Source organism: Arvicanthis niloticus, chromosome 27 (assembly GCF_011762505.2).
Source record: "Arvicanthis niloticus isolate mArvNil1 chromosome 27, mArvNil1.pat.X, whole genome shotgun sequence".
NCBI classification, from domain to species: domain Eukaryota; kingdom Metazoa; phylum Chordata; class Mammalia; order Rodentia; family Muridae; genus Arvicanthis; species Arvicanthis niloticus.
The window spans coordinates 28,491,812-28,510,901 of record NC_133435.1 but is presented as its reverse complement, the minus strand read 5'-3'; the positions used below and the strand labels follow the sequence as shown (position 1 = coordinate 28,510,901).

General features: G+C 44.8%; 1 protein-coding gene across 1 annotated transcript in view; it reads left to right on the top strand.

Moving 5' to 3' along the window:
* Nucleotides 1-19,090, top strand: part of Fam47e (family with sequence similarity 47 member E) — a 41,017-nt gene that overhangs the window by 17,131 nt on the left and 4,796 nt on the right. The window contains 4 exon segments of the mRNA XM_076926494.1: nt 6,253-6,397; nt 10,672-10,773; nt 11,423-11,500; nt 17,469-17,624. Coding sequence (XP_076782609.1) covers nt 6,253-6,397; nt 10,672-10,773; nt 11,423-11,500; nt 17,469-17,624 — 481 coding nt within the window.

Genomic DNA, 19,090 nt, shown 5'->3' with positions numbered 1-19,090 from the left:
ACCTGACCAAAGTCTTTCTGTTGTGGACAGTGGTTCTTAACCTTCCTAATTCTGCAACCAGTTGACATAGTTTCTCATGTGGTGAGCCCCCAACCATAAAAGTATTTTGATTGCTACGTCATAACTGTAATTTTGCTACTGTTATGAATTGCAATGCAAACATCTGTGTTTTCCAATGGTTTTAGGCAAGCCCTGTGACAGGGTCACTCGACACTCAGGTTGAGAATCACTGTTAGGACATTGTCACCAGCACTACCATTTGGGAGCGGCAAGGAATCCATTTCTGTCCTAACACACCAACACACTATCGTTTCCATGGCAACTAACACAATTGATGATGTCATCTTTTCCACAATACTTTTTTTTTTTTCAAGATAGGGTCTCACTATTAGCCTCATGGCAGTCTTCCTGCTGCTGACGCCCCAGTGCTGGGAGTACAAATGTGAACCACCACACCCAGCTCATAACCTTTCTTCCTTTAGCTTCTGGAACATTCTTTTTCCTTGGTTTCCTCCTGTCTCATGGTCCCCTCTTTGGTTTCCTTTGCCTTGGTTTCTCCATTTGTCTGTTTTGGTTACTTTGAGACAGGGTCTCCCTATGTAGCCCCTGCTGTCCTGTTTTGTTTGTTTTAAACCTTGAAGTACTTCAGTTTTTGATACCTTTTCTGTACATTCACACCCAAGTGGCCACCTACAAATGGGCATTCCAGGATTTGTCCTTGGACCTGTAATTAACATCTCAGACTTCACAGTTGGAAACCACACTCTTTATTTCTCGCTCAGATGTATCTCTCTTGCCTTCCACAGCTCAGTAAACAAAGAGTAATCAGCTGGTTCTAGAACAACAGCAATCTGCCAACAAATGGCAACGACTTTGTGTAATCTAAAATACTCTGTATTACTCTATTCTAGGAAGCCACTGTGTCTTGTTTGGATTGTCACAATAGCTTATTAACTATGGTGTGGTGGTTTGAATGAGAATGAGCCCCATGGGCTTATAGATTTGAATGTTTAGTTTCTAGGGCTTGGGAAGGGCTGGGAGGCGTGGCCTTGTTGGAGGAGCTGTGTCACTGGGATGGGCTGGGAGGCGTGGCCTTGTTGGAGGAGGTGTTACTGGGAAGGGCTGGGAGGCGTGGCCTTGTTGGAGGAGGTGTCACTGGGAAGGGCTGGGAGGCGTGGCCTTGTTGGAGGAGCTGTCAATGGGATGGGCTGGGAGGTGTGGCCTTGTTGGAGGAGGTGTGTCACTGGGATGGGCTTTGTCGTTTAAAAAGCCCACACCAGGACCAGTCTGTGTGTCTCTCTTTGCCTGCTGCCAGTGGATCAGGATGTAAGGCTGAAAAAACTGCAGTCTGTAAGGCTCCAGTGCCATGCCAGCCTGCTTCCTATCATAATGATAATGGACTAGCTCAATGAGACTGTAAGCAAGATTCAATTAAAGCTTACTTTTATAAGAGTTGTCTTGGTCATGGTGTTTCTTCATAGCAGACAACTGGTTTCATTGCCTCCCCATCTCAGTCTCTCTCTCTCTCTCTCTCTCTCTCTCTCTCTCTCTCTCTCTCTCTCTTCCCTTCCTTCCTCTCTCCCTCCTATACCCTCTTCCTCTCCCTCTCCCCCACTATGTGTGTATGTGTGCAAGAGATGGGGGGAGGATAAATTGGGGTGGCCATGCATACCAATGCACACATATACCCATCAGAGGACAATCTCAGGTGTGGGTCTGCACCTTCTACCCTGTTTCTAGCAGGATCTCTTGGTTGTTTGCATCTGGCTTATGAGTTTTCATGGAGTCTCCTGTCTCTGCCTCTTCCCTCCATGTAAGAGCAGTGGGATTACAGGCTTGCTCTGCCCAGCCTAGCTTTCCACAGCTTCTGGGGATTTGAACTTGGAACTTCACACTTTACCTATGGCGCCATTTCCCCAGTCCATTCTCCTCTTCTTAATTTAGTTTTAGTTTGTGTAGGTTATGTGTGTGCCATAGTGTGCTCTTGGAGGTCAAAGGACAATGTGCAGGAGTTGGTTCTCTCCTTCTCCCATTGGGGTCCTGGGGATTGAAACTTGGCCAAAGATGCTTTTAGCTGCTGAGTTATTTCAGTAGTCCAGCATTCCCTAAAGCCTGCTTGTCACACAGAGCATAAACTGATTCTCTCACACACCTGACAGCCATTCCTGTGCTTAGCCTTCTCCAGGTACTCCCTGATGCAGACTAAAGTCCACAGTACTCTGCATATGCTGTACACTCTGCCCCAAAGCCTTTGACCTTGCAGTCTAGTTTGGTATTTAAGCGGTTCAATACTTTTCTCTTCTGAGCCTGGACTCAGTGTCATTTTGGCAGAGAGACTTTCTCTGTAGAAATTTAGATGCTGTCTTGCATCCTCTCCAGCCCCTTCCCACATTACTGTTTCTTTGTATCATTCAAGAGTGTCTGGCATGGGATTGTCTGCCTCAATGTCCCCATCCTGCGTAGCTGAAGCCATGCAAAGACAGGGATTTTGGCTATCTATACAGTTGAATCAGTAAAACATAATCTCCAGCACATACTTGGTGCTTAAAGATCTCTCTTAAATGAATGGAAGTGTCAGGGGCATCTCTGTTTATACACTGAAGGCCTGGAATCAGCCATAGGCCTGAACATGTAGGCCTAACATGCATGCCTGCTATCACAAAGTCTTGGGTCTCTGTGGAAAAACATTGGAACAGATGGCTAGAAGCTATTGTAAACAAGCAGCTTTGTCGGGCAGTGGTGGCGCATGCCTTTAATCCCAGCACTTGGGAGGCAGAGGCAGTGGATTTCTGTGTTTGAGGCCAGTCTGGTCTACAGAGTGAGTTCCAGGACAGCCAGGGCTACACAGAGAAACCCTGTCTCGAAAAATACAAACCAAACCAAACCAAAAAAAAAAAAAAAAAAAAAAAAAAAAAAAAGCAACTTTGATAGCTAGTTACCAGACTTTAGTCATAGACCTTGAAGTTGGTACTATCTACCATGGTCACCTATCTTCAGAGAGACAAGTTTATAGATGCCCAAGTATCATAGGCGGAGTCATAGTGTCCTGTCCCCTGAAGCTTCACCCAGCTGACACACTGTTCTGGAAGATATCTGTACTCCCCCTGAACACCTACGCTCCTGTGTCATCCCCTTCCCCACATCCTGCCTTGTTGTCTATATAACCTGTGTGTGAAAAAGTAAAAATTATGGTTTGATCAGCCTATAGACAAGCCGTGTTTCTTTGCGTTTTTGCCTGCTTACCCCCGCGCCGCCACCACTCTCTTAGGTGATCTCCCCGGACCCCTGTTTAATGCCTTGCTGGACAGGACATGGAAGACAAGTTAATATTTGGATATCTGAAGAAAGGGTAGGTTCAGGGGCTATCCTTGTGGACTGCCTCACGAAAGAAGCAATATATAGGCTGAGGTTATAGCTTAGTTGTTAAGAGCGCTTGCCTAGTGCACAAAACATCTTGGGTTTAATCTCTGGGACCAGATAAATAGGATTGGTGGAATCTGCTTGTAACTAAGTACTTATGAGGTGCAGGTGGAAGGATCCGGAGCTCAAAGTCATGTCTACTGTAGCAGTTTCCAACCTGTAGGTCACGACTCCTTTGGGCATTGAATGACACTTTCAGGACTCTATTTCTTTTCATGTAAATGTGTCAGATAATGGCAGTATTAGAAATAATGTCCTCAGCCAGAATTCCCATCTCCAGGAATGAAGACAGGCTAAAACCATCACTACCCCAACCCCTGAACCTGGTACTGCTGTTCCTAATGAGTCTGCCATCTCTACGCCTCCAAAAGAGACACTGTAGCCCCCTAGAGAAGTAGTTCTCAACCTGTGGGTCTCAACCTCTTTGGGAATTGAAGATCAGATATCCTGCATATCAGATATTTACATTTCAATTCATGACAGTACCAAAATTATAGTTATGCAGTAACAACAAAAATAATTTTATGGTTGGAGGGCTCATCACAATATGAGGGACTGTTTTAAAGGGCCACAGCCTAGGGAAAGTTGAGAACCTCTGTGCTACCACATAGAGGGTTCAAAGTCAGTTTGAGCTATGTAAGAACTTAACTTTTACAAAGAACCTATAAATATATGTAGCAGTCAGAAAGACACTGTAGTGAAATGGAACAGCTATGCAAAGACTTCCTGCGTATTGGAAGCAGGATGAATGGAGAGGGGTCACTGTGTTTAGAGCTCAGAAAACAAAGGCTTTGGGGCCTCCTTTTGAAAAGAGCTGAAGGCACAAGGAGGGATCAACCATGAAGATCCTTAGGGGCTGTTCGAAAAGTGAAGCCTTTTTATTGGAAGAGGAACTGTTGAACACAGAAACTTTTACATAAACCTACATAACAGTGGTATCCTAATAGTCAAAGTATGGCAACAACTGAAATACCCATCAACTGGTGAGCAGATAACAAAATGTGATACAGCTACCGAGTGAAATATTACTCATCTATACAAAGGGATAAGCTACTGGTAATGTGTCTTCATAGATGATCCATGCAAGTTTTATGCTAAGTGAGAGTCACTCACTTAAAAAAACTTGATTGTATAGTTCCATTCAAATGAGACATACAGAATAGGCAAACGCATAGTAATTGAAAGTAGACTCATGTTTACCAGGAAGTGGAGAAGGGTGGAAATAGAGAGGAACTATTCATGGTTTTGGGGTGAGATAGTTGTGTTGGTTGCATAACTTTGGGAATATGTATTACTGGATTACCTACTTGTAGCAGGATACTTATTCTGCTACACTGTATTTGCAGTGGAGCTTGGTAATTAGGCAGTAGAAGAGAAGGTGGGGCTGGGGGAAGAAAAGAGGAAGGGGAGGGGAGAAAAAGAGGGAGGGGAGGAGAAGAAGGAGACTATCAGTCATGGAAAACCATGGATGGGTCTAAATCTGTCCTGGGTAGCAACTTCTATCAAAATGTTAGACATTGGGTAACAACTCTAATTGTGTGGGCATCTTGCTGATTGAGCAGTTCTAAATATACGAATCCTTTAGATAACCATTAAGCTTTAAGAGTCTCATTTCTACTGGGTACTGCAAGGATGGCAGATATTGTCTGGGGTTCAGCCAAGCTTTGTGGATGCAGTGTGGTGGATTGGCAGAGCCATCCCCGACGCTGGCTTCTCATGGGTGCCAGGGCCTGTGCATCTAGCTAGCCGGAGCCCCAGTCAGAGTTGAGGAGCAGTGAGAACATGGTGGTTGCCCGGGACCAAGCTGGACCAGGTGCCTTTTTCTAAATATCACCCCTACATATACTCTTTAATTGCTAAAAGAACTTTTTTTGAGATATGGTCTCAGTTAGCCCAGGTTAGCCTTGAACTCTCTATGTAGCTGAGGATGACCTTGAACTCCTCCTGACCCTAATGTTCCTACTTCTCAAGTGCTGGGATTACAGGTGTGCACCATCACGTCTTCTCACGTGATGCTGGAAGTGGCTGTAGTGCTTTCTGTGTGCTGGGCCAGTGTTTCCCTCTGAGCTGTATCCCCAGCCCAAATGTCTGCATTTAATAAGCGCTTTATGAGTGTGATGATGGGTGGCTGCATTTGACATGCTCAGACTTATATTTAGCAGTGAGCACTTGGCCTGAAATTCAAATAAAGGATTAGTGATTGGGTGGACAGACAGGAAGATGCAGAAAGACCAGTGAGAACTTTTCATGGCAGTCTAGAGAAACAGACAGAATCTACCAGACATCCCTGAGTCGGACATCAGAGATGAGAGACAGAGAGAGAGAGAGAGAGAGAGACAGAGAGAGAGAGAGAGAGAGAGAGAGGCGAGAGAGAGAGAGAGAGAAGGGAAGGGAAGGGAAGGGAAGGGAAGGGAAGGGAAGGGAAGGGAAGGGAAGGGAAGAGGAGGGAGAGAGGGAGGGAGGGAGGGAGGAAGGGAGGGAGGGAGGGAGGGAGGGAGGGAGCTCACTTTCAAAGATACTCGGTTTTCTAAAGATTATAGGTCAACTTCAAATGCAGCGACTTCTACCTGGTACATGTAATAATTAATAAGTAGTACTTGTAACTTTCAAAGCTGACGTAACACTTGATTTAATGTTAAGTTTTAATCAGTATGACACACCATGACACACTTGCCTTTCTAGTACTGAAGAGGGAATGTGGTGTTTGAAGCTATAGCTCATGTGACCTTGTAGAGACCTTGAGAGTACTGAATTTCCCAGTGATACTGCTTGAGACCCACTTGGATTCATCCAGCCTCGTGCTCAATTCTTTGATGATCTCATTGCATGTAGGACCAAGAAGATGCTGACGTCACGATCAGGCCAGTGGCTTTGTGAAGAAAAGGCAAGCAAAGTGGATTCAATCTATAAAGACAGTTTCTTCCATGATGACTTACGCAGAGGAGTCAGCGACTTCTGCCGCTGGGCCACCGATCTAGTAAGTTAGCAGTGATACCTAAAGTTACCATCAAGAGTCAAGTTCAGGGGCTGGAGAGATGGCTCAGTGGTTAAGAACGTTGAATGCCCTTCCAGAGGTCCTGAGTTCAATTTCCAGCAACCACATGGTGACTCACAACCATCTGTAAAGGGATCTGATGCCCTCTTCTGGTGTGTCTGAAGACAGTGACAGTGTATTCACATAAAATAAATAAATATATCTTTAAAAATAAAGAGTCAAGCTCAGCGTGTGAAGCCCTTGACTCAGTCCCGAGTGTGGAAGAAACACATCAAGTTCAAAGTTGCTTCTATTAAACATTATTAGAGTCAAATTCTTAGCCGGGCAGTGGTGGCGCACGCCATTGATCCCAGCACTTGGGAGGCAGAGGCAGGTAGATTTCTGTGTTCGAGGCCAGTCTGGTCTACAGAGTGAGTTCCAGGACAGTCAGACTACACAGAGAAACCCTGTCTCAAAAAAAAAATTTTTTTTTAAATTATCAGCCATGATGAAAACTGTCTGCACAGTCATTGACCACAGGAAGTTTTGGGCACAAGAAACTTCTGCACGTTTGTAAGCTCAGAGCTGTTTTGAATATTCACTTTTCTATCTTGCACCATGGCTGTGGCCTTTATGGCTTCCATTCCCACTTTAGTAATAGGAATCTCCTCTCTATCCTTCACTCCTGTGGCATTTCACATTTTTATATACACTTGGCTGTGGGTGCTTTTCTAAAGGGCGGACATGTCTGCCTTGGTTATCAGGTCTTTCCGAGCCTTTAGTTCAAGAACCTCAGTTCTTATTCTAGTCTCCATGTCTCTGCAGAGGTTTTTGATTCCCTGATGATTCTCCTGGATTTAAGGCCTTCCAGTGTTACATCCCTCTCAGATTTGTAACGCATTAGTAATTTTTAGTCAAATATTTTATACACATATTCATTACATTTATATATGTGTATGTGTGTGCGCACAGGCACAGGTCACAGTGACGGAGGACAACTTGTGAGAGTTGGCTCTCTCCTTCTGTCATGTGGGTCCTGAGGATTGAACTCAGCTTATCTAGCTTGTTGGCAAGCAGCTTTAGCAGCTGAGCCATCCTGCCAGCCCTAGTCAGTGTGTTCATTTAGTACGATTTCATTTTGACTGTCCTCAAAACCCAAACATAACTCATTGGGTTTGAAGAAGGGAGACTTACCTGGAAGCTCTAGGAGATCGAAGCACAGCCAGATGTAGCTGCTGACCTGCTTCTGGGAACTGTCCTCAGGTCTTTCTGACATCTCTGTCAACTTCACTCCGAAGTTTTCCTCAAGAGACGGGTGCCAAAAGTTAATTAAGCTATCGTTGAACCTGTGAGCAACCTGGAGGGGTGAGAGAAACCTTTGCCAACAAGGCAGAACCCTGGGCTTCCTGTTGCTGCATGGGCCTTGTGCCTGTGCCAGAATAACCACCATGATTATCTGCCACCCACCCATAGTGAGGTGAGGCTTCTTCTCCTCCTCTTCCTCCTCCTCCTTCTTCTCCTCCTCCCTATTCTCCTCCTCCTCTTCCTCTTCCTCTTCCTCTTCCTCTTCCTCTTCCTCCTCCTCCTCTTCTTCCGGCTGTACAGGATTGTCTGATTCCCACCGCTTCACTCATTCCTGTTGCTGAAGATGGCTCTGCCTGGGCGGAACATTTAGGAACCCTTAGGAGACATCTTAAAGATGGCTGCATAGAGCTTCCCTTACATAGTGGAGGAGCCTCTTTCTGACTTTTAAAATTATTATTATTATTAATTATTACTATTATTATTATTACTGTTAGTGTGTATATGGTATGGATGTGTGGCTGTGTGTGTGCCCCAATGAGAATGTGGCGGTTCGAAGACAACCTCACGGAGTCTCTTCTCTCCTCCAACCTTTATGAGGATTTAGAGAAACACTAAAAGTGGTCGTCAGCTGTGTGCTCCACTGAGCCATCTTGTTGGTCCTGTCTCCTGCCTTTTGGAAAAAGTGGCCTAGCATTGCTTCCAGCCTTCCATGCTGTCTCCCCTTCACCCCACTGGTGAATGAGAGCTGAATGCCAGCAGGTCTGACCCAGACCCTGAGCACCAGCCCCCAGCCCTCCTCCTCTGTAGTCCCACGTGCTCCCTAGTAAGACGAAACCATAAACCAAGGGGAACACATCACATTCACACACATGCACCTTTGCATTGGTGAAGGAAGAAGATGGGTCACAGAACAGCTATGGCAGATGATAAAAACCGAACAAACAAAAAACCAACCAACCAAACAACACCCTCCCCCCCCCCCAAAAAAAAAAACACTTTATTTCTATTTAAAGAGCAATCTATGGATGGAAAAATACCACTTTCTACTGGAGAGGAAGCATCTTGATGAGGTTTTAAGAATGAAGCAAGCCAAGGACTGGCTAGATGGCTCAGATGGCTCAGAGAGTAAAGGTGCTTGCTACCAACCCCAGTGACCCGAGTTTGATTCCTGGGACCCACATGCTGGAAGAACAGAAGTGGCTTCTTCCTGCAAGTTGCCCTCCACACACGTGCCATGGCATGCAACATGCCTGTGCACACATGCAAGCACATAAAATTCAATCAGAGAGAGAGAGAGAGAGAGAGAGAGAGAGAGAGAGAGAGAGAGAGAGAGTTTTTAGAGAAGATAAACAATGTTTGTGGTGGGAGTTTCATGGGGTGGTTGCCTCTAAAAAGTCTTTTTAGGAATCTGATCTAGAACTCTGATATTTAAAGCACAAACTCCTTAGTTCTGTGTGCATGCATGTGTGCATGCATGTATGTGTGCAGGGGTGGTGGTGGTGGTGGTGGTGGTGGTGGTGGTGGTGTGTGTGTGTATGTGTGTGTGTGGTGTGGTGTATATGAGTGTGTATATGTCTACTCATGAATGCCAGAGGAAACTTCAATTGTTGCTCTTCAGATGCCAAACACAATTTTGGGACAGGGTCTCTCCCTGGCCTGGAGCTCACTAATTAGGCTAGGTTGGCTGGCCAGTAAGCCCCAGGAATCCACCTGCCTTTACCCCTGCTGGGATTGCAAGGGCACACCAGCATGCCTGGCTCTTCTCTCAGGGTTCTGGGAACTTAGCTCAAGTATGTCCCAGCAGGCCTTTGCCAGCTGAGTCACCTCCATAACCCCAGCAGCTCCCTCAGTGTTTGCTTATGCGCAGTTCATCTCTGCAGCGAGTTAAGCTGGAGAAGCCTGGGAATGTTTAAGGAAACAAAGGTCAATAAAATTTTCTTTATAATAAGAAAACGAAACAAAACAACACTCACAATGCCAACCCCGAGACTTTGGCTCAGCTGTTCTGCCAGCTTGCTGTGTTTCCAGTCTCTCTAAGCAGAGTCCTATCGGCCCTCAAATTCTCCTGTATCGCAGCAGTCTGTGGTGTGAGTCTCCAGCATGAACTGGGCACTTTTCCTTCTACACTATGGACTCTTGCACCTCACTGATTGTGCTTGCTGTGTTTCTTCTCATTACTATCCCAAGCCTTGTTCTGTTGCTGTTCCACGAGTTTAAGGCTCTGACCCTGGTAATTTACCCTCCGTAAATACTACTTCACATCCATCTCCCACTCACCCTGCCCTCTCTGTTTCCCAATGGTTATCTCCCAAAGTGGGATTCTTCTGACTCGAGTGTATCTTTCAGGTTTAGGCCAAAAGTCATCTCCTTGAGCCACTCAGCGCATCCATTTCTACCAACTGTGTCCAGGGAACAGGCAAGGACAGTGTTATTCTGTGTACAAAAAGGTTGAAATGGCCTCTTTAAACTGGGCCATGGAGAGGGCCTGGGCAGATGGCTCAGTGGCTGAGAGGACCTAGGTTTATTTCCCAGCACCCACCGCAGCTCACAACTGCCCCCCAGCTCCTGCTATAGGGCATATGACTAGCTCTTCTGGCCTGCGGAGACACCTGGACACACATGGCACAGATTTTCAACAACATACACAAACACTTTTTCCTTTTTTAAAGATACATTTGAAAAGCATTCTAAGAATATCATTGCTACAAAGTGTCAGAAAAGATTGTGTTTGGTCAGACAGTATTTCCTCAGGGACTCATGGCTTCTTGTAGCTCCTAAAGCAGTCTCCATAGACTGCAAAAGCCATGCTGCTCCAGGTACTTCTGTCACCAATGAATGTTCCCTGAGCATTGTCTACTTTTCCTACTAACTCCCTGTCTCTCAGGAGTGGTCAGCACTTCTTGAGCTGAAGGGAGGAAGCAGGGAGACCCTGGCCATCTGTCTTCCATTCACACATTGTAGCGTTCTTTCAGGGAAGTTCCACCATTGACGAAGAGGTAGTTCTGCAGCAGTTTGACCTTGACTATCAGACCAGACGCAGCTGTGATGAGCTTCACAGGCTGAGGCTAAACCAGGTACGTTGAGAGTTAAGGAAGAAAACTGGCTGAGCAAACCGCAGGAGGCAGAGTTGTGCTATAAACCAGACCATGAGAGGCGGCTCCAGAAAAGGTGACCACAGAACTAACCAAAAATCTAAGAAAACTGAGTTATCTTAAAGTTGTAAATGTTCTTGCATTCTGTTTCTCTGGGACTCTGGCTTTTTAAAGAGGATCTCCCAGAATGTTATCACATTTAATAAATATTTGATAAGAGAATGAATATTTAATATCTACGGTAATGGTTTGTATTGAAGAGGACATATCATTTGGAATTGTTGGTGACTATTCATTTTTAGAGACAGACTTTTTAATGTATTTCCTAAATTGAAGCCATAACACCTAGTTATATTAATAATGAGTGCTTATTACTTAGACTAATCCAACAATGACTCTGAACACTATTAATGTCATGCCCAAAGAATCCTTGAATTTTTATCTGAATCAAGTTAACCACACATCTTTTTTGTTTTGGTTAAGAATTTTTAAAAATTATTTTTAGTTATGTGTGTGTATGTATGTCTGTATATGGATATGTGCACACAAGTGTAGATGCCTGTGGGAGCCAGAGGCATTGAATCCCCTAAAGCTGCTGTTAAAGGTAGTTGAGTCCATGTCAACCTTGCAGGACAAACTCTGCATCAACGATCCACCTCTGCAAGAACACCATGGGCGCTGGAGCGAGCCTCCGTCCTCCAGAAGAGCAGTAAGTGCTTTTAACCTTTGCGTATCTATCTCTCTACCCCACAGCATCCCTCTCAGTCACACTCTTGCCTAACATAAGCACATGTTGCTGCAAACATGGAAGCGTGGGAGGAGAAGGAAGAGTTGCATCAGTGTTTTGAAGGGCGGTAGCTTCTATACAGTCTTTTTAACTTTCCGTTCAATTGTTGTGCAATAAAGCACACATGCCTTGCTGTGTGAGTCAACAGCAGCCTTGAGTGCCTGTGTTGAGTGGGGAGTGTCTTCCCTCAAAGTCAAAAACAGAACATTATCTCTAATTAGCTCTGAATTACCTGTGTTTTTTCTTTACACATCTTACCACATAGCTTTATTTCTCTAAAGAGAAAAACAGAATCCAATGTGTGCAACTTAAACGGTTTCTCTCCGGATGGGGAAATGGCTCTGTCGGTAAAGCACTTGGTGCATGAACATTATGAACTAAGTTTGAATCTCTAGAGTGTATCTAAAGCCAAACACAGTAACATGTGTCTGAGATCTCAGCTTTCCTATGGGGAGATGGTGGAGCCAGGGGATGGGGGTGAGGGGAATTCTCAGGCACTCACAGCCTGGCATCTCTGCAGTGAACAGAGAGACCCTTGCTCAAACAAGAGAAAGTAAGAACTGGCACTCAGAGGTGACCTCTGACCTGCACATGTGTGTACATGCATACACCCCACACACAACACAACACACATGCACACGCACACACAGACATACATGTACACATGTGCTCACATATACGTGTATATATACACGTGCAGATAGGCATGTACATGCACACATATGTACACATACAATATTTTGTGAGTACAGAGTTCTAGGTTCACAGTGTTAGCTTTCATTTCAGTAGTATGAAGCTGTTGCTCCATTGTTTTGATTGAATTATTTCAGATTATTCTTATGAAATATTGACCAGCTTTTCTGAATGTGTTTTTTTCCTTTGGATGCTTTTAGATTTTTCTTTTTGTCTCTGTTTCTCTCTCTCTCTCTCTCTCTCTCTCTCTCTCTCTCTCTCTCTCTTTCTCACACACATACACACACACACACACACACACCCTTCTTTTTTCGACTTATGTAGGGGTTCACTGAGTATCTTCATCCTATGAACATATACATTTCATAGGTTTTTTTTGCTTTTGAAAATTATTAGTATATATTACTTGTACAGAGTAATAGGTGGCATTTTGACATTTTCTTACACATGTACAGTGTACTTCTTTCATAAACTTTGGGAAAAAAAATCTGACCATTAGTTCCTGACTCTGTTTTTGGCCTCAGGCCTCTCCCTGCATTTGAACTACTCCTGAGGAGTCTTGACCCTGTGTCCCAGCTCACTGCTTCTGTTTTCTTTCTTTGTTTATGTTTTTTTGTTGTTGTTGTTGTTGCTAGGTCCTTAAACCCTGTGATTTCTTTTCCTGAAATGTTTGTGGCTTTGTTTCATAATTCCAGTCTTCATTTTTAGGTGTTTGATGTGTGTTATCTGCCTTCCATGTCTCTACTTCATCTTTGGAAGCATATGAGATAAGCTCAGAAACTGCTTCGGTGTCTTTGCATCACAGGTCAGAATCTGCTGTGTGTCAGGCCCTGTCCTTGAGGTTTGCTAGGTTTTCCTGCATGGCTTCATGTCTGGTGGTTTGTGAGTGGATGCTGGGCACTGGGTATTTTACCTTAATGGGTGTTTTGGGTACTTTTACACTTTTATAAATATTTTTGAAATTTGTTCTGAGCTATAATCAAGTTCTTTGAAGAAGCCTGGTCTTTCGGGGGTCTTGGTTTTAAGATTTCTTGAGAAAGAATAAAGTAATATTTGGTCTTGGGCTAATTATTTCATTACTGAACAAGACCTCAAGTGTGTTCTTCCCAGGGTCCTGTGAACCTTTTAGTCTTCCGGGAGGAAGAGGTTACTGATCCTAGCCCTGTGCGACTATCAGGTAGTTTCCCTCTGGGGCATTAAGCTGGTTCTTTGCTTGAATCTTGGGTGGTTTCCTGTACATGTGCCCTGCACCCCATCACAGCCACACACAGAGCCCTCTCTCTGTTCTGGGGCTTTGTCCTGTGAACTTCTGCTACCTGGCTTTCCCTGGATTCTTGATTCTCCTGTTTCCTCAGTTGAGGAGTCCCTTGGGCTGCTTCTGGGCTCCTCCTCTCCGTGTGCCCTAGAGACTCTTTTTCTGCAGTTGGCATGCAATTATGACACTTACTTTGTTTGTCCCTTTTCTCCCAGGGATCACTGTCCTGGTTACTGAGGCCCAGCATCTTGCAGGCTAGTGTTTTTCTCTGTGTTCCAAATGTGGCAAGCGGGAGGAAAAATCAGTTTGCATTCTGGACGTGCAAGTCCTCATCTTCAGCTTTCTGCCCACATAGAATTCTCAGCACTGCTACATTCTGTCCTCTGATGTTCTTTAAGACAGTTTTCCCCTCTCACTATGCCTCTGCTCATGCATTCTGTTTGAAGCCCCCCTTTCCCTGCATGGACCTCTATCTCCTTTTAGATGAGGGTATGTGGCCAGTTTTGCTGTGAAGTTTTTTTTCTTCTAGGTTGCTTGGTGGAGATCATTGTATCCTTAATTCCCACCCTTCATAGCACCGTGTGTCCTCATCTCTCCATTTTCCTCTTCACTCTGTATGCCAATTCATCCATCTACTTATTTATTCATTCAATAAACATTTCTGAGCATCGATTTGTTCAAAGGTGTGGCTAGCAAATTACATGAAACTGGAGAGCTGCCATCTTTACTAGGGTGTCCTCTGACAAGACTGCAATGCCTGTGGACTGGTACAGGGTGCAGAAATGAACCACTCTGGAGACAGCTTTAGGAAACAATATCTACTATTGCACGTGAGGACCACTTATATGGTAGAAGCCTATCGACTGTCATTGGTTAGCCCATTATCCTGGAATGGATAGTGAGCACTCATACCACCAGGGTCTCTCTGCAGAAGAAGCACTTTAAAGTGGAGAATGTAGATTCATCTGCTGGCCCGCTATCGGCTATGCATCCTACTTCGGAATTCAACACTCTGACCTCTGAGGCATGGCGTGCCGCACTTGTTTAGAAGCCCAGTTTAGGTTGTCTGTCAGGTCATGCCTGCATTTTTCTCCTACAGAGGGCTACTTCCTACACTCAGAACTTACAGTTCTAGTGACGTCAACAGGCAAATGATTAACTGCCACAGAATGATGTCTTGTGTGTACACATGTAAGAAGAAATGATCCATCCAACAAATACAGGACATGGGCAGTTTTGATAAAGGCTTCAGAGAAGAGATCTTGCTTGTGCCGAGTCATGGAAGATCACTAATAAGTTACCAACTTCTTCTCTTCGCTGGGGTTCTAATTCTTTCACTTGCTCTTTTACCCCATTCTCTGCTTCCCTACTTTCAGTTGGGTGTCTTAGCTGAGGGAGATTTTGCACCATCCCCCTCTTCCCAAGGATATGTAGCAGTGTTTGCAGATGGCATCTTGGATTGTCCTACCTCAGCAGGTACCACTAGCATCTCGTAGACAGAGACCAGGAACCTTGATAAATGTCCTTCCATGAGGAGGTCAGTCACCTCTCCTCAGCCAAGAGTGGTCAAACTCCAAATGTCAACAATGGCAGAGTTAAGAAACAGCACTGTAATTCAGCATATATCTATAGATAACACCTGCTATATTCTAAGTGTCCTAGATGCTAGGGAGGCATAGTGGAGAACAGCCTTCCAAGCTTGCATTCCAGAGGGCACAAAGACAGGTGGACAGACAGCGAAGCATACACAGCACATGAGACAGTGGCCAGTGCTGCTAAGAAACATGGGGCAAAGAAAGAAGGGAAAGCATGTTGTAAGAGGGTTGCAGACTTTAGACTGGGTGGTTGGGAGGATACCACCAGAAATAGTATGAAGTAGGTGTGGGAAGGAAGCCCAGGAGGCATCGATGCACATGTGAAACATTCTGAAGTTAAACAGCCTGTCCAAAACATCAAATATGGAAGCTGGTGGGAGCAGTGCCTCCTGGGGCTAGACTCAGCATGCTCTTCCAAGTATCCTGACCTTCTGTCCCACTTTCTAGTACATAGTTTAAATGTAGACAAGAGGAATGCAGAGGTGGCTTAGACGTCAAGAAAGCTCACTGCTCTTCCAGAGGACCGGAGTTTCCCCTTTGCAAAACTCCCATCTCCCCACACCCCGATACATATATATATGCCTAGACAAACGACTCAGTGGTTAAAAGCACTTGTGGCTCTTACAGAGGACCTGGGTTCACTTCCCAGCACCCACATGGTGGGTGACTAACAACTATGTGAAACTCTAGTTCCAGGGATTTAACACCGACTTCTGACCTCCACAGGCTCATGCCTGTACACATGTGATCCCTACATGCATTCGGGCAAACACTCATACAGGTAAAAGAAAAAAAAATCTTTTAAAAAAAAGTGTGCTGAGTGGTGGTGCCAAACACCTTTAATCCCAGTACTTGGGAGACAGAGACAAGTGGATCTCTGAGTTTGAGGCCAGCCTGGTTTACAGAGTGAGTTCCAAGACAGCCAGGGCTCCACAGAGAAGTCCTGTCTCCCAAAGCCCAAAACCCAAATATAAATAAATAAATAGAATAAATAAATAAATAGAATAAAAATTAAATGTTCGAAGGATGGAGACAGAATTGTGATGTCATGTCTCTGTGTCCCTCCCACGAGTTGAGTCATTGTTTGTGATAAGATGACATGTGTTGCAGGTAATGTTTAAAAATGGGGTGCCCGGTCCAGGCTGTTACTAGACAGCGCCATTTTCCCACGTCTCTGGCTCTAGACCACAGCTCTGGCTAGCTTGAAATACCGGCCCTAACACACATGAGACACCAGTGTGGCGGTTGGCTCTGCCAATCCAGCACGCTGTCGCCACAATTCTGGCTGAACCCCAGAATACCCACCATGCCCACTGCACCCAGTAGAATGAAGATTCTTATGCTTATCTTATATAAAGATTATCCAATATTTATATATTTGGAAATGCTCAGTTAACAAGATGCCCACACAATTAGAGATGTTTCCCAATATCTAACCTTAAGATATAAATTGTTACCCAGGATCATCCTGGACTCATGCATAATTCTCCATGGCTGCTTGTCCCTCCACTCTCTTACCGGTCCTCCTCTTTCTTCCTTCTTCTTCCCTCCTCCCGACTCCTCACTCCACCTACCTCTCATACAGCCCAATCGCTGAACTTTATACAAATGTAGTGGGAAGATATCCAGCTACAGACAGTAGCGCTGTGTCCGCAGCATCTGGCTGTGAACCAGCTTGAAGTTCTCCTTAGTGCACAACTATGGAAGTATCAGAAAAGAGAGTGAGACCTGTTCTTCCTTTATATTTTTTCTCTCCATTAAAGGGGCAGAAGATTAGGGGGTAGGAAACAGTTTGATCAAAGATAGTACAGTGCTCCCGAGGCTGAGCATAGTGCTCCCAAGGCTGAGTGTAGTGCTGAGCTTAGTGAGTTTAACTTTAATAGTTTGGCTCACCAGTCTTGTTCAAGATCATCACTCTTGGGTAAAATATGTGATTTTTTAAACCTGATTTCTACCTGCTTTGCATATAGCATCTCCTATAATCCTCCAGACACTCTTACAGGATTAAAACCCTGTTATCTCCACTTCACTGACAAATAATTGAAGTGGTGTACCCGTGGACTCACAGCTATTGAAAGAACAAAGACTGAAATTAAGCCTGTGCACATCCAACGCCCGTGTTCCTGGGTGTGACTCTGTTTTCCTAATTATGAATGTTTTATGATTCTTTTACAAAAACCCAAAGCACACTGAAACTTGGTAAAACACTTTGGCAAGAACTAGCTGTAAATTCTAAATCACAACGCACCTTTCATAAGATGAGCTTTAGATTATTGAAATGATCAAGTGACTAATAAATAAGTAAGCAGCATCAGCGACAACCCTGGGATTATGTTACTTTCTCTAGAATCCCCAGAAGCCAAAGCGGGCGAAGACGAGCTACGGAGCCTGGTATCTGAACACCAATTTGTGGAAGAGGCAAAGAGCAGATGAACCTTTGGTTGACCCCAAGGTCTCACACAAAGCTCAAGACTGGAATTTTAAAAAGCAGCTTGAGGAGCAGGTGTGTTCACATGCTGAGATCCGGTTGTCTGAGCACAGACAGTGGCTGCAGGTTGGGCAAGAAGGTTCCCCCAAAGTCTCAGGGCGTGTGTATTCAGTTCAGCAATGAGAGAGGCAAAACGTTGTGGAGAGCATGTAATAAGCAAGACTTGAATGCTGGCTTCATGGTAAACACAGTATCTCTAAAGACAGAACACTACTCCTACCATTCTGTGTTTGAGACATGGTCTCCCTTCATAGCCTTGGCTATCCTAGCACTCCATACAGAGACCATGCTGGCCTCACACTCACAGAGATCCTCCTGCCTCCTTATGGTGGGATTTAGGTGTGCACCTCCACCCAGCCCACAGCTGCCATCTTGATCAATGTGTTCCATGAGTAAATGTTGAAAGGCGGATGAGGAGCTAGGCCCAGCACAGTGTGTTCCGAACTGGAGTGACGTTGTGAAGTTTCAGGAGACTAACTGTGGAACTTGTTTCCTATCAGCACAAGATGGCTGTCAAAGAATTCAAAGCTGCACCTGGGAAGTTTCATTAACAGTACTCGGTCGCTACAGAGTCTCCCTAAGAGAGAGGTCAAAGGTTAAATGACCCAGCAGCAAATCCACACCACTAAGACGTGGCCCTGCTCTACTGTAGATAAGCTGTGTGCCTGCCTGTCTCTGTGTACACGAATCTCTGGAGCAAAGGTCATCACCGTTGCTCTGAAAACAGGCAGGTGCTGACACATGCTTCCCAGGACTCTGACAAGCTCATCTGTAGACCTCTTCCCTTTTACAGCAGACCAGAGTGTCTCCGGATACTCGTAGGGAGACACATGGGAAGGTAAAACCCTGTATAGATGTAGCAGATGCTTCATTAGTAATCACCCATCAGTCCACTAGGCAGACCAGAAAGGTCATTTTCTTCTTCCCAGTGCTGGGTATAAAAGACTGTTTTTAGGAATTGAGTAAGGCCGGGCAGTGGTGGCGCACGCCTTTAATCCCAGCACTTGGGAGGCAGAGGCAGGCAGATTTCTGAGTTCGAGGCCAGCCTGGTCTACAGAGTGAGTTCCAGGACAGCCAGGGCTACACAGAGAAACCCTGTCTCGAAAAACCAAAAGAAAAAAAAAAAAAAAAAAGAAAAAGAAAAAAGAAATTGAGTATGCCATGACTCTATAAGCACAGCATGCTTGAATAAATTCCAAAATAAATAATCCTTAGTAGATTTTTTTGAGTGCATGGTTTCCGAGTGCCTACATTTATGTGAATTTAACTCATAACATAATATTTTGTTTTGACAGAAGAGCTATTTATGGTATCTGTCAGAGTGCTTATAGAAGATGTAGTATCTTTTCTTTTCCATGGGACGTTGTGGTTGAGATAACTATGGCAGTAAACATTATTCATCAGGAGATTTAGACATGGGGAAGTCTAGACAATAGGGTTGTTCTATGTGGTTGTCTTTGTGGAGGCCTAGTCTTACATCC